At 38.3% G+C, this 15746-nt stretch overlaps 3 protein-coding genes across 3 annotated transcripts; 1 reads left to right on the top strand and 2 right to left on the bottom strand.

The window, feature by feature from the left end:
* The first annotated feature begins 2480 nt into the window (after positions 1 to 2480).
* cmtm8b (CKLF-like MARVEL transmembrane domain containing 8b) lies at positions 2481 to 5981 on the top strand. Its single transcript, XM_051406501.1, has 4 exons — positions 2481 to 2675; positions 4125 to 4298; positions 4467 to 4586; positions 5806 to 5981. Exons 1-4 carry the CDS (start codon positions 2544 to 2546, stop codon positions 5890 to 5892), a joined length of 513 nt encoding a protein of 170 aa, XP_051262461.1. The 5' UTR covers positions 2481 to 2543; the 3' UTR covers positions 5893 to 5981.
* Positions 5982 to 6388: 407 nt separating this feature from the next.
* LOC127366993 (zymogen granule membrane protein 16-like) lies at positions 6389 to 8435 on the bottom strand. The gene is made up of 6 exons (XM_051406498.1): positions 8297 to 8435; positions 7982 to 8064; positions 7711 to 7837; positions 7270 to 7369; positions 6940 to 7029; positions 6389 to 6853 (listed from the first exon to the last, which is right to left on the bottom strand). Exons 2-6 carry the CDS (start codon positions 8031 to 8033, stop codon positions 6701 to 6703), a joined length of 522 nt encoding a protein of 173 aa, XP_051262458.1. The 5' UTR covers positions 8034 to 8064; positions 8297 to 8435; the 3' UTR covers positions 6389 to 6700.
* A 3229-nt stretch (positions 8436 to 11664) lies between these two features.
* LOC127366991 (zymogen granule membrane protein 16-like) lies at positions 11665 to 14584 on the bottom strand. Its single transcript, XM_051406496.1, has 7 exons — positions 14539 to 14584; positions 14000 to 14114; positions 13739 to 13839; positions 13468 to 13594; positions 12994 to 13093; positions 12248 to 12337; positions 11665 to 12161 (listed from the first exon to the last, which is right to left on the bottom strand). Exons 1-7 carry the CDS (start codon positions 14567 to 14569, stop codon positions 12009 to 12011), a joined length of 717 nt encoding a protein of 238 aa, XP_051262456.1. The 5' UTR covers positions 14570 to 14584; the 3' UTR covers positions 11665 to 12008.
* Between the last annotated feature and the right edge of the window lie 1162 nt (positions 14585 to 15746).

Raw genomic sequence — 15746 nt, 5'->3', positions numbered from 1 at the left:
ATAAAACTTTCTGAAGGTGGTCACGTTCAGTCTATCAAGAAATAATTAAGAATGTGCTCTGACATTATTAAATGACATTGAGATTGCATTTCCATTTTTAATTAATTGAATGAAAGTGAAATGACCCCAGTCCTGCTGCGATAATTAGCTGTTAGGCAGCTCATATAGAAAATCTATTGGTCTCGAAGAAAGACTAATGTCTCTGGGTGCAGGCTGTCTATCCCATAAATATGGCCATTTTTTTAAACTGACCAGCACAAGGAAGCACAAGAAAAGCTGGCCTGTTCATTCAGTAAAAGAGAGAGAGAATGATACAGAGTATAGATCGCTGCAGTGGATATATTGCTGTACAGAGCAGAATGTGCTCATCAGGGCAGAATTAGTCTATCAAGTACCGTAAGATAAAGCATGTAAAATATCCAGTCAGATAATGCATGGCCCAGCCTATTGACTGCGCTCCATAAAGCATCTCAATGTGAAGGTTATTTGTCTGTCTGTTTGTTTGTATGCGTTGAAGGGGAGAGAGGGCTGTTTTGATTCTTTACTTTCTGGCCTCATTGAAATTGCATTAGATTTATTTAAATAAAAAGACTAAAATAGGAACTTATGTTTTAATCACTTCTGTCCTATCAGAGTTGCAGCTAGAATTGCCTCCAGGGGTAACTACCGCCGGAGCCGAGAAACATATTATCTCGCTGATGAAATTCAAATACAAATGAAATGAAAAACTGTTTCATTATATAAAGGTTCATTTCTGTTCAGTGTATACATCTTTTCTACTCTACTCTGTTATGAGGAAAAACACCACCATCAGCACAGACAGGCACAGTACTGAATGTCTATGCAGTTCAGTCATCCAACTTTATGCCTCATGCAGGCAGGCCATAATGCACACCTGTTTCTGTAGGGAGTCAGCATTCAGGTAATCAGTTCAATTAGCCATATAATCATGACCGAGCTGCCTTCTCCTTATTAACAACAACAAATAAATGATAAATAAGTAAATAAAGTTAAAACAATAATTTACACACACTCTGTGGCTACAGTTAACCACCCCAGCGCCTCTTCTTGGCCTCAACCTTGTCTTGTGTTCCTGCACTCTGCTGTTTCCACTTACTGTTTCTCCATGTGTAACTACTGCCCCCCAGTGGTCATAGCACCTCACTGCCCCCATAGTTGCATTGCAGAAGGGACACACTTATGATACAATACAAGGTTTTAATTAGACCAACAATCTTTCTTCTCTCTTAGTGCATAGAAATTACCAGAAACAATCCCCTCTCCACTCAAAAGGTATTTTGTGTTTTGTTCACTTTGATGTTTGACCTTTACTGTGCAGACTGACACAGAGTTTGACACTAGGAGGCTGTTTCCATGTTCAAGGGGAAAGTTTCTCTGTGGTCACCTGCTCACCTTAAATGTGTGTGCTAACATGTGTGATGTGGACACTTAAACCTGCCAGTGCACAAACAGTAAGAATGGACTGTACAGTGAAGTAGAAGACATCTTGTACCAACATACCTTTGCATATTCACAAATACGCAAATCATTACCCAAGGCAGACTACTAGGCATCTTTAAATTGACCTCCATTGGTTTCAGTTCACATCACTGGAAAGGCTCGATTTTCAGATTAAAACTTGAGATACAAAATGCATATTATGTAGGTCACATTATTGTTAATGTGTAAGTGGGAAACATAATAACACAATACAGAGATGCCTTTTTAATGGATTAGTATCAAATTACACTATATTAACATTAGCTAAAAACAGACATTTCCATTTTAAATTATGTTCCATTTTTGTGCACTCCAGGGAATATCAATCAAACTTGTGTTGGTTTATTAATTTTAAGAGTGGTGCTAATCTATCTTAAACCATAACCATTTACTTGTTTGCCATCTGGGTTTTCTCTTTTTAATGTTGTCATCCTGTTAAAGTAGGTGGATTGCCCAACTCAAGCGAGACGGAATTTCAAATTAATTTGGAAAGTATTGCTGAAAACAATGATGGTCTGGAATGTTACATGTCAACCTAAATACTGGTCCCTCACACATCTTTTCTTCTGGCCTATCTGCATCGTTTATCAGTGTATCTGCTCCTCTTCTCGCTTAACCTGTCTCTGTAAGAGACTGTCGCCTCTGCATCAGTTCAAATGAGTAATGTAACATCATGGCTTCTACAGAGCCTTTATTACTTAGTTACACAATAACTAATATAAAAAAGCAGTGACAGAACAATAACCCTAGCAGATAACTATCTATCTAACTATTGTTTCTAGTTACAAATTGGCTCTCCAGTGTAAATCTGTTAACTTTTTAAATACCCAACTTGTGTCAGTGATTTTTAAATAAAGGCGAACGAGACAGGGCACAACTCAAATGTGTGTTTATGCAATTCTTCTTAATGTGTAAGCTGATTTACAGTAATTATCAGTTCTATCAGAGGGGTGTCCTTGTCGGAATCTGGGACAGGAACACAACTTCCTCTGCAACAGCGACAACCTGACTGAAAGCACACAGACTGTCTGCGTCATTGCGCCATGGAGAGAAACACTGTGGTGTCGGCCTGCAGGACTCCCTCAGCACTAGAATGCAACATCTCGACCTCCACGCTGGCCTTCGACCAGCACTTCACCACAACTGCCAAAGGAATACTCCTCCTGGCTGAGATAGTAAGTGTGAATATGGATTTCAAGATGTTTGAAGAATGTATCATTGACAATGTTCAGTGGCTTTGAAATGGCATCATCACAACAGAGCCGATGGCGAAAAGTTGATATTGGAACAACTGATTATGTGTTACTGTCAGGAAGTGGCAATAAGTCTGATGTTTACGAGAGACATTAGAAGAGAAGATACGTGTGTTAGAGTTATATTAAAAAATGTTCTTTGCAGGTGATGCAGAAATACACACACACACACACACACACACACACACACACACACACACGGAGACTGGAGACAACTTAATCTGTGATTGGGTTGTTTCTAATCTGCAGCAGATCACTTATAATGGCAAGTTTTGTGTTAGAAAAAAAACATTTAGTAATTACTATCTTTTTGTATAAAATGGATTTGAAATTTAAGATCTATAAGAGCATAAAGGGATGATGGATGGAATATTTCTCAGACTGTATTTAACAGAGTTACAGAAAAAACTGAGAACTATTTTTTTCTGTGAAAATAGGAAGTTAACCAAAAACACACAAAGCAAATCAACTCTTCCTCCTTTCTCTCCCTCATTGTGTCTCTTCCTTTCGAAATCAGCTGAGGGAAAAGTCAGGGCAGTCTTTCTGTAAATACAGTCTGGCTGGCTGCCATGCAGAGGCTGGGCAGACCGCATTTTGAATTGACTGATTGGAAATGATTGCAACAAGTTTTAGTTCAAATGGAATTGCAGACACGCTTAAAAGCTGTTTATTTTGGAAATTAGAGAACAGATGGTGGGTAATCATTATCATCAATAATCATTAGATGACGATAAAACAATGAAAATCCTGAAAACACTATGCTTAACTGCAAATACTCACTTTTAGATTAAATGAATGTGATAGGTGCACTGAAACAGCTCAGTAACTCTGCAGATTATACGTCGGTGACCTATGAGTGATTTCATTTCACTTCAAGTCATGATTCACATCAGAAAGCATTTTCTTCCAGCAGGGATCTTTTGTTGTGAAACAGGAAGGGTGGGTTTGGATTCGTGTTGGGAGGAAAGAGATTTAGTTCCTCACCACAACACTTTGGTTCAGTGGAGATCGGGCATGTTGGGTGTTGTGGAAATCACTCACAGAAAAACAAACAAATACCACACAGGCCTTTGAAAAACAAAAGACGAAAATGTTTTGTGATGTTTTTCTAGGTTGGTTTATTTTAATTGTCTATTGGCAAAGTTGCTCATGATCCACCGCTTATCTATCTCCTTTTCTGTCAGTCAGTATTTCATAGAAAGAACAACTGGGAAAAATATTTTCTTCATTCTGCGTTGATAGATAAAATAATGTGCTTTGGTCGGGTGGAAAACACACCAAAATTCCTGCGTCATACCTCAGTTGTCTCTCCTCCCCTCAATCTGAAGTAAATCAATAAGTGTGTTAATGTCTTAAATTCCTCTCCTCCAGGTGGGTGGTATGTTGGTGTGGATTCTGGTAGGGGGTACAGATTATTTTCATCTGTCTGCTCTTTGCTGGGTGATGTTCGTTGCCGTCTTGTGCTGGCTTCTGACCATTTGCCTGTTTATAATTTACCTCACTGGAGCCCACAACAGGATACCACAGGTCCCCTGGACTACACTGGTAACGCACACACACACACACACACACACACACACACACACACACACACACACACACACACACACACACACACACGCACACACACACACGCACACATGTACACGCACACAAAATACCCATGTTTTCTGCTTTATGTGTGATTCACTGTTTGTGTCTTTCTGTCTCCAGTTGCTGTGTTTTAACTGCAGTGCTATGGCTTTGTATCTGGTGACAGCAGTAGTAGAGGCTCTGTCAGTGAACCAGGCCATTAGGGGGCGACACAACTACAACTGCTGGGCAGCATCTGCAGTAAGAGCACTCCTGTCAATATGATCTGTTGAGGAAATGGAAAATGTTTGTCTAAAGCATCACTGAAGATTGTGTGTCCACATCAAACACAACCAGACAATAGCAGAGCAGGAAAACTAAAACAAATTACAAGAACTGTGTGTGTGGTGAAATGCTGGATTTGTGCAGTAAATTGACCGCACTGTGCAAAAGCAGATGCTGTCTTTAGTACGGCTACCACGGAGGACAGCAAGGTTATGTTCTCAGTATTGTTTTTAGGAATAATCAGCTGAAGAGTAGTTTGCATTCAACAGATGTGCACAAATACGAAAAATGGATTTAAAAGCTGATTCTTATATTTTTAGACTGATCAGACTTTTTAACTAGTAACAAGTAAAATCATTATTTCAGAAATTAGGTCAAGTCAAAGCAGCAGAGGCCAAGATATCCTAACTTTTAGTATCTAATATCTAAAATTGCGGATCCTACATTTCCCATAATGCAAGTGCATCTTTAATAGATGATTTAACTGATGATGACAATACCAGGTTTATCTTTAAAACTTTGGGAAGCTAAGAGAGCATTATGTACAGTTGGAGCAGGCTGAGCAGAACTCATGAGTAAACTGGATTTAGTATGTGTTTTTAGGATATAAAAAAAAAAAAAGATGATTATTATGGTTAATATTTCTCCACCAGAACTAGTAATTGAATAAAGAAAATTAAGAAGTAAAGCCACTATAAAGGAAACGTTTTACACATATCCAAGATGCCAGATGTAACAGTCTCAATAACTTTCAGGTGTCATAAAGCAACAGTTAAAAAATCAAACAACAAAAAAGAAAAAAGAAAACAAAGCTACAAAATCTTAACTAAAATACATGACATGACATTTGACACAGGTGAGATGAACATTCTCGTTCTCATTGTAACAAAAAGTAGCTGTGTACTATTTGGTTAACAGCCCTGTGGTTTTAGGGTTCATTTTGTTATTTCAGACTAAAGGGAACACGTAGCAATTGCCTGCCACATTAGTTGTTTTAAAGTAGGCTACCTAGCTGTGTCTTATGTGGACACACACATTTCACTAGTGCTTTGACTTGGATTGAGTAAATAATGAGCAAAATGTGCTTATTATAAGATGTTAAAATTTACTTTTACTCATTATTGTTGTTTCCCATCCTCTATTCTCCTCTATTCTTTTTTTTCTCATCCTTTCTCTACCTTTAACACTTCTTCAGTTCTTCGCATTTCTCACCACACTGTGTTATGCAGGAAGCAGTTACCTGAGCTACCATGCCTGGAAAACCACAGACGAGGGACAATAGAGACATTGTTCAGATTGTGCCTGAGTGCTCTGATACTCCATACCAGGACAAGGCTTCAGTCAAATAAAAACTTGTCTAGAAACTGTAAATATGCTATGATGGAATGCCTTTGTGTTTTTAGCAGACAGACATAGAGGCAGAGGGGGTATTTACTACCAAGAGTCATTTGTTACACACTAGTGAAGTTGAGTTAGTTGATAAAAAGTTAATTAAAAAAAAGAGAGCTAAACATGTATGTACATTTGAGGTTGCATGTTCTGTAGTGTCACACACATGAATGAACAGTGTTTACAATTCTGCACCCAGTAACATTTCATGTAAAGTCAAACGCATTTTGTCACTGGTGTGGTAAAAAAAAAAACAGTAAGATGCAGGACACACATTACAGTAAGAATGTGACATTGAGTATATACTATGTGAGATAGCAGACCATAGTCGGCCTTTTTGAAATTTTTTGCTTTAAATATTTTTCAAAAACAACCAAGTACAGCAGTAATAGCAGTATCACTTGCTTTTATTTTGATGTTTTATGAATTTTACATAAACATTTTACATTTACGAGTTTAAGTCATACTGAACAAAAAAAAAAGCCAGGAATGAAAATATTCAGAAATAAAAATCATATAGACACTAGAATACACCTGTTATCCTTACAATTAACATTCATAAGAACATGTGATTCTGATTGTGCAGTAAACCAGAGGTACTCATACAATCAAGTAGCATACAGAATACAAATAGGTAGGCTGATCATTCATAGTTTAGCATTATTAATCAATATTGGATGATTGATCCATTTTTCGGTCCTTCATTCAGAGCCACCTTTGGTGCTGTTGCTGTTTTGATCCATGAAGACCACTCCCCAGTGAGCTCCCAGTGATGTAATCCCATTGCCATTGTAGCGGCCACTCAGCAGTCTGAGCTCTGCGTCCGGGTGGGCTGGGTAGAAGTTAAAGGAGCTCTGCAACACAGCGTCAAAAGTTAATACATGGCCACAAGTATCAGTACTGATGACTGTAACAGACAGAAAGGGTAGAAGGTAAAGACCTGTGCTGGCTGGCCGACAATCAGAGTGCGCCCCCTGGAGGTCACAAAGATCAGCTGATAGATGTAGTTGGAGTGGAATTTACCAGAGATCTGAGAGTGTGAGCACATTAACACAGTTGTTACATGTAATGCATCCTGAAAAACATATGATGTATTTTATACATAATGATCGATGAATAGCCTATGGTGTAAATTTCAGAACATTTCTGATTTGCAAGAAAATGCTACTATACTACATATATTTCCAGGACCTGTATACTACATTTATAATACTTCCTTTTCCCTGGAACCATGCCAAACTAATATGATTGTATCAGTAAAATATCTGACCTGAACAATGACCTCCTCATCAAAAAGCTTCAGCTCATTCACAGTGCCATATGTGCGCCCAACCCGTGCAGACCAAATGTAGTCGTAGCGCAGCTGGATACTGCAAAGACAAACACAAGAGACAGGAATATGTTTAACGCGATGTACTTTTGCAAACTTGTTAAATGATTGAGAATTTTCACTATATCCACAAAATTGCATATTAGATAACAATGATAGGATAGTGTATTTATATGTTGCAGCCGCCCTGTTTTTGAACGAAGAGCTACTGACTGAACACCGTTATCACCACCGTCAGTGACTGAAAAGTGCATAAAGTATACATGTGGTGTAAGAAAAACAATCACTCATGCCTGCAGTTCAAAAATTCAAGACTCTTCCCCCATTTAATTTTTGTACAGTCCCTTTAACACATATGGACAACAAGGAGGAGAGACTGACCCAGTGATGTACGCGTTGCTAATCTCCCACACCCTGACAGCTGTGATCCTTCCCTCTCCGTCGGTGGAGAAGGAAGTGCCTGAACCACCTCCAACGGCACGAGAGTAGGAGTAGTGCACTAAGGCAGCTGGAGGAAGAAAAAGAGTTATAATGTAAAGGACAAGAGGAAGCAATTGCTATTTGACTCAACTTGAGAATTTATGGACAAAGATCTTATTAGAAGCTAGATATTGTATAAAAAGAATAAAATTGGTGTCAAAAGGTCTCTTACGTTTTGCCATGCAGCTGGCGCAGAGCACAGCAAAGACCAGGTAGGAAAACATTCTTGTGTGTGAAGGCGTCCAGGGACAAACACTGCAATCAGGAACCAATATATTATCACATGGTATCAACAGCTCTATGAATTTCTTTAGACATGAAACAAATATGAAAGTTGTTTTTTTAGAAGCAGTGGCTCAACAATTTACAGTCAGAGTAAATAATAATGCAATGATTCTAATTTAAATCACCAGCGCCCGCAGCCATAGTGAGATTAATAAAGTTGGTGAAAGGAATGATGACCTGCAGATAAGATGTTCAGACTCACCTGCAGTCGGGATCTCCTGAAACCAGCTTCGGTCCTTAGCAGAGGATGAGCTGACACTGTGACACTGGTACTTATATATCTATACCTCCCGTCCTCACCACCCACACCCACAGCAGGTGTATAGTTCTTGGAATCTGTCATTGAACCAGTAAGAGAAAGGCTCAGCAGGTTCAGCAACATATTTTACACCACACTTAAGGGAAATGTGACATGTTTGTAAACTCCACGCCGCTTTTGGGAAATGTTAATTATAAGGGAAGTACTTATTCATGAATGATCAATTATCAAGTCCTCATTGTTCCTCACTAATTTTTGAATGAACTAATCATTAGCTAATCATTAGCTACTCTATAAAATCTGAATATGAGTTACTCATTAATTAATGGTTTCCTAACAGTTCTCATTCATTCCTCATTTGTTCCTGAATAACTACTGATAGTTTTGTGGCCCTTAGTGTAAAGTGTTACCGAAACTATATCTAAGTTTGTCTTAATAAGATATCACAGCTCATATTGAGCTAGATATAACCAGTAACCAGTTACAACAATGGTTTGCATGATATCCCAGCAGAAGAACAAGATTATTTTCCTTATTTAAGACAGATAAGAGTGAGACCACTTGCACAACTTCTCAGTTTAAGAGAAAGAAGTCTTGTCCCAGTGTTGTAAATGAAGCAGCTGTTGAACATGTAGTGTCACCGTGCAGTGAAAAGATCTCAGTGAAAATGTGTATCCCTGCAAAGTTTGAAATATCAAAATGTTGTCTTTCACTGTGCAATGGTCTGTTGGATGTTGAGAAAATAATTTGGAAAATTTCTCTCAGAAAGCCTTTTTTTAAAATGACCTTTTTATTTATGTATGACACAGTCCTTCTTGTATGACACTTAAATACATTTAAAATGTTTCTCGTTAATTTAAATGTCAGTCAAAACAGGAATTCATCTCCAAATAATAGAATAGAGTAACAACAATGTCCTGTTAAAAGAGAGGAATGAAATCATCTGTCCAAGTTGATTGAATCAGATATGCCAGCAACACTGGATATCCTGCATGCATGAAACCAGGAAATGACACGAGAGGACAATGTCACAACACTGGTTCTACTGGAATAACCATTCATGTGTCATTAGTCATACTTCCCAACCACAAAACTTCAGACATGTGTGTGGGAAGACCCACAGACAAAGGGAGAACATAATTCATACATCACCAACAACATCAACACCAATCATGGCAGTACTTTTTTATTGAATGTATTATTTGCAGCATATGCATACAACATGGCCTATTTGATGTTGCATTCATGCTGTACTGTTTATACCTCATGAGCTGATAATATAGTGTAAATATTGTATTACTTTATTAATCCCACAACGGGGAAATTCCCTTGTCAAAGCAGCATTTTACGTGAAATAAATAAATAAATACAGATATAAAAAAAAACTATTGTAAAGTGGTAAAGCTATGGTATGGTGGTAATTTGAAAAACAGAAACTACAACATTGATCAGGTGTTGTAGAGTCTGACAGCGGCAGGGATGAAAGACCTGCGGGACCTCTCCTTCTTACACCTTGGGTGTAACAGTCTGCTGCTGAAGGAGCTACTCAGGGACCCCACAGTGTCATGTGGGGGGTGAGAGGTGTTGTCCATGATGGATGTCAGCTTCACTAACATCCTCCTCTCACCCACTTCCTCTATGGAGTCCAGAGGACAGTCCAGGACAGAGCTCGCTCTCCTGATCAGTTTATTGAGTCTCTTCCTGTCCCTGTTCGTACTGCCCTCTCTCCAGCACACCACAGCATAGAAGATGGCTAGAGCAACCACAGAGTCATAAAAAGTCTTGAGGAGAGCCCTGCTTACTCCGAAGGACCTCATTCTCCTCAGCAGGTGGATGTGAATCTGGCCCTTCGTGTAGAGAGCATGGGTGTTGTCAGTCCAGTCTAGTTTGTTATTGAGGTGGACACCCAGGAATTTGTAATTTTCTGCCACCTCAATGTCCAATCCCTGGATGTTCACCGGTGTGAAGTGGGATGTTTTCCTCCTGAAGTTAACAATCATCTCCTTCGTCTTGCTAGTGTTTAGCTGAAGTTGGTTGAGTTCACACCAGCTGACAAAGTCCCTGATAACAGTCCTGTATTCCAGTTTGTTCCCCGCAGAAACGCATCCAACAATGGCTGTGTCATCTGAGAACTTCTGGATGTGGCAGTGTGTGGAGTTGTGGGTAGAGTCTGAGGTGTAAAGGGTGAAGAGGAAGGGAGAGAGCACCGTACCCTGAGGGGCACCTGTGTTGAAGAGCACAACGTCAGACACACAGTGTTGGAGCCTCACATACTGTGGTCTGTTGGTGAGATAGTCTATTGTCCATGCAGCCAGGTGTTGGTCCACTCCCACACGCTTGACAGATAGAATTAATTGTAGAAATATTCTAGTTATACACATATATTAAAACCACATACACATACAGAAAAATAATTTAAAGTACATGCAGAAGATTGAATAAAGGAAGGTGCCAAATACAAATTAAGGTGCAATGCATTAATGAAAGTGCAAAGGACTTGCACTGAATAAACTACAGAATGGTACATCAATATCACTGTATTAATAAATGACAGGCCTGGATTATAATGGTGTTTTGATAATGATACAATGAAAAATTTCTACAGCAGTAGAGTACCTTGTGAGTGCATCAAAAACTAATGTGTGTTTTCATTGCTTCATAAAATAACACCATACCTACTTTTATCTGTTGTGAGTTGTTCTTATTCATACATGATTGCTATTGAGATCTATTGTGCAATGGAGCAAGATGGGGCTAGAACAGTCACATTACATTTTGGCATTGAAAACAAAACCTGAACTGAAAACTGGAAATATTGACAATGAAACACTTGTAGTTGTACTGGCACTGTAAGATATATTAAATCATTGATAATTAAGCTGTCAGTGTTTTTATTCAGTGTCACTGGTTTTCAGTTTCAACTTTCTCTCTTACTAATGAAAAAACCCTAAACTAAGCTGGCTTGCTTCATGGGATTGGCTGATGGGATGATTTGTAAATGACAAGCTAGATCCAAATGAAACATAAAACCATTACACATAGTAACGTTTTTCCAATTATGATTATAACCTATTTTCCAGTTTTCAGTCTAGTATATGTCTCCTCTGGCCGATGCTCAGGACGATACACACTCTACGTGTACGGACTGTGTATGGAGTGTGACCACGAGGATGCTGACTGCAGTTCACTTAACGACCACTAGTGTCATTATTAACAACAGTTCTCTGAAAGTTACATGAAGAACCTTTAAAGCTCTTTTATTTGGTACATGAAAAAGTACTGGCAATGACAAACACATGCTTAGTCGATCCTTTGTTTAACTGCTATTTTTTTTATTTATTTCATTGTTAATAAACCATTGTTCCATAGACACAGAATTTTCCAGAGGTATTGATACAGAAAGAGGTAATATAATAATATTATCCACATGCACATATGTTGAATTAATCAGTATCAGTATAATACAGATTGTGCAGTAAATCACTGCTTTGTTTCCTTCAATGCTGCAGATGTGCAAAAAGATTTTGATTAAAGATTAACTTTCCAGAGGTACTCATACAATCAAGTAGCATACAGAATACAAATAGGTAGGCTGATCATTCATAGTTTAGCATTATTAAGCAGTATTGGATAATTGATCTAATTTTTCGGTTCTTCATGCGGAGCCGCCTTTGGTGCTGTTGCTGTTTTGATCCATGAAGACCACTCCCCAGTGAGCTCCCAGTGATGTAATCCCATTGCCATTGTAGCGGCCACTCAGCAGTCTGAGCTCTGCGTCCGGGTGGGCTGGGTAGAAGTTAAAGGAGCTCTGCAACACAGCGTCAAAAGTTAATACATGGCCACAAGTATCAGTATTGATGACTGTAACAGACAGAAAGGGTAGAAGGTAAAGACCTGTGTTGGCTGGCCGACGATCAGAGTGCGCCCCCTGGAGGTCACAAAGATCAGCTGATAGATGTAGTTGGAGTGGTATTTACCAGAGATCTGAGAGTGTGAGCACATTAACACAGTTGTTACATGTTGTTAACCTGTAGTCGATCCCAAGTGATCGTATTATTTTAACATGAATTTCTAACAGTGTTTCCCACAGTCTAATCTGTCCCACCCCAATTTCATAATAAACCAAAAATATTTTTACATAATAATTCTTAATAACATAAAATATCTCGAAAACAAAACTTCCAGTCAGTCAGGTGCTGGTCGGTCGCAGGACCCTGTAGTAAAAAATCAGGATTAATCTTAGCTTCCTCAGAGTATCTCTCACTCCCTTTCAGTCAGCAAAACTGATGCTAGTATTTGATGAGCTGGGAGTGAGAACATGTTTGGTTCGTCAACAAATTATGTATTTTATACATAATGATAGATGAATATAGTGTAGTACAAATTATAGTACATGACTCACCTTTCTTGGACCTGTACAATAACAAGTTAGTATAACAATTTAAAAAATCCATTACATTTTTATATATTATAAATAATTAGTACATTTAGATGGTTTAAATTATCAGATAAATAAATGCATTTGTATTGTCAAAAGGTTTCATTATACACAGAAAAGATTTTTAGAATAAAAGTTTCTTTGAGTCACAATGCTCTTATCAGACTTCCCCTGCAACAATAACAAACTAATACTCTCTGACCTGAACAATGACCTCTTCATCAAATAGGTTCAGCTCATTCACAGTGCCATATCGGCGACCAACTGTTGCTGACGAATTATGGTCATAGCGCAGGTGGATACTGCAAGGAAAAACACAGGAGAGAGGAAACTGTTAAATTCCAAAGATGACATCTACTAGAAGACACGAGGGTAGTAAATGAAAGAAGAATGATCAGACAGGAAACATTACGAACAGTCATAATGTACTGTAGCTGGATATTTTAATGAACTGTGCAAGAACAATTAAACAGTGGAGCAAATGCATAGTGCAAGTAATAGAAACTATTCTAAACAAAAAAATCTTTATTTTAACAACTTTCAATGAACCCTCCCTTTGAATTAATTGAAAGGCTGCAGTTAGAAAAAATCCAGACCACTCTCCCTTCAGCAAAAATACAAAATCCCTCCCCTTTTATGATCCCCCCTCAATACTCAACAAGGATGAGAGACTGACCCAGTGATGTATGCGTTGCTAATCTCCCACACCCTGACAGCTGTGATCCTTCCCTCTCCGTTGGTGGAGAAGGAAGTGCCTGAACCACCTCCAACAGCACGAGAGTAGGAGTAGTGCACCAAGGCAGCTGGAGGAAGAAAAAGAGTTATAATGTGAAGGACAAGAGGAAGCAATTGCTATTTGACTCAACTTGACAATTTATGGACAAAGATCTTATTAGAAGCTAGATATTGTATAAAAAGAATAAAATTGGTGTCAAAAGGTCTCTTACGTTTTGCCATGCAGCTGGCACAGAGCACAGCAAAGACCAGGTAGGAAAACATTCTTGTGTGTGAAGGCGTCCAGAGACAAACACTGCAATCAGGAACCAATCTATTAAATATATTATCACATGGTATCAACAGCTTTATGAATTTGTGGTTCAACAATCTGACTTGCAGTCAATGATAACAGTAAATAATAATAAAAAGATTAGAATGGAAATAAACAGAGCCTGCAGCCAAAACCTGCAGCGGCAGACGTTCAGACTCACCTGCGGTTGGGATCTCCTGAAACCAGCTTCAGTCCTGAGCAGAGGATGAGCTGACACTGTGACACTGGTACTGCACTTATATCTTTACCTGCTTTCCTCAACACACGGTATGGTTCTGGGAATTTTTGCAGATGAGCAAGTTCAACAACATATTTACTCTACGATTACAGGAAAGGTAAGAATACGTACACTCCATCTCTGTCTCTCATAATTTAGCCTAGGGGTTCCCAAACTTTTCCATGGTGCCCCAAATAGTATAAGCTTATGGTCAGGGCATTCCTTTTGCAAGACGTCTTTGAAAACCCATTGACAATTCTACAACAAATGTAAAAAAAAAAAAAAAAACCCCAAAGAAATAATTAGAATTAGAAAATATACTGTATAATAATTAAATAATAAATAATTTTTAAAATAAAAATAATTTTAGTTTTTATTCCCTTCCCTCAAATTTGCTAAGGCCGCCATGGTGCCCCACAAGGCTTTGAAAAACCCTGATATGCTATTCCGGATCTTTCGATCATATCACATATTCTCATTACCAGATGGAGTTTGCAACAACTTCTTGTCCATGTTGGTTTAAAAGTTGCGTTGTGTTCATTTCATAGATGATTGCAATGGACAGAGACAAGGAAATCGTCCCTGCTGTAAACAGTCATGGGAGAATGCAGGAAGTCTTGTCGTTATCATGTAATATGACTGAAATCCCAAGAAAAGCTAATAAATATGCTTTGAAGTGAGAATTTTCAATGACAGGAATTCTGTATTAATATATTTATACTATTTAAAAAAAACAATTAACAAAAAATAACAACAGAATTAAGAGTGGTCTTCTGTTTATCTCAGTTAGGCTTATGTGTTGAGATTGGATAAACAAACCAGTAACAAAACACAACAATTCTTTTTTTCAGGTGATTTTACGCTAATGAAAACATACCTATGAATCTTATATTCCATTTCTGCCATTAGATCCTCTTAAATGTCCAAATATTCTCTGTTCCTGTGCAATGTTCTCATCAATTACAATGTTTGTCAAACCAAGAATTAATCTCTAATCTAATGCAATCAGACATGCCTTGAACACTGAATATCCTTCAGTGAAAAATGAAACCAGGAAAGGACATGAGAAGACAATGCCACGGCACTGGTTTAACTTTTTCTACTGGATTAACCATTCATCTGTCATTAGTACACCATCCCAACAAAACTTCAGACTTGGTCGTGAGTATTTTTGTGAAAAAGCCACAAACATAGAGAGAAAATAATTAAACAAATTCACAAACAACAATCATGGTAGTATTTGGTTGGATTTCTCTTGAATTAATTATACAGCATGTATTTACAACATGTTGTATGGATGTGCTGGATTGGTGTTGTTTATACCTCATGAGCTGATAATATAGAGTAAAACATATTGCATCACCATTTACAGTCGTTTCCAGCGGTACCTGAATCAGCGGGGCCTTGACCCCACCACCCCTTGGTTTATTTTATGCTTTGTTTATTGTTTTGTGCTACGAAAGTGTGTTTTTGCCTGTCTGCAGCATAATAAAATCACACCCTGTCTGCCTTTGTCTGGTGTGAGTTATTTTTATCTACACATGATTGTCACTGATGTCTATTATGCAGTGGAGCAAGACAAGGAAATAGTCTCAATTGTAAACATTTGTGAAGCCATGAGAGAATGCAGGAAGTCTCGTGGTTACCGCTTCTGTCAATCTGCCAGATGCAAAGTTGAACAGTTGAACTT

This window comes from Dicentrarchus labrax, unplaced genomic scaffold (genome assembly GCF_905237075.1).
Source record: "Dicentrarchus labrax unplaced genomic scaffold, dlabrax2021, whole genome shotgun sequence".
NCBI lineage: Eukaryota > Metazoa > Chordata > Actinopteri > Moronidae > Dicentrarchus > Dicentrarchus labrax.
Note: the sequence above shows the minus strand (reverse complement) of the source record. Positions and strands in the feature narration are given on the sequence as shown.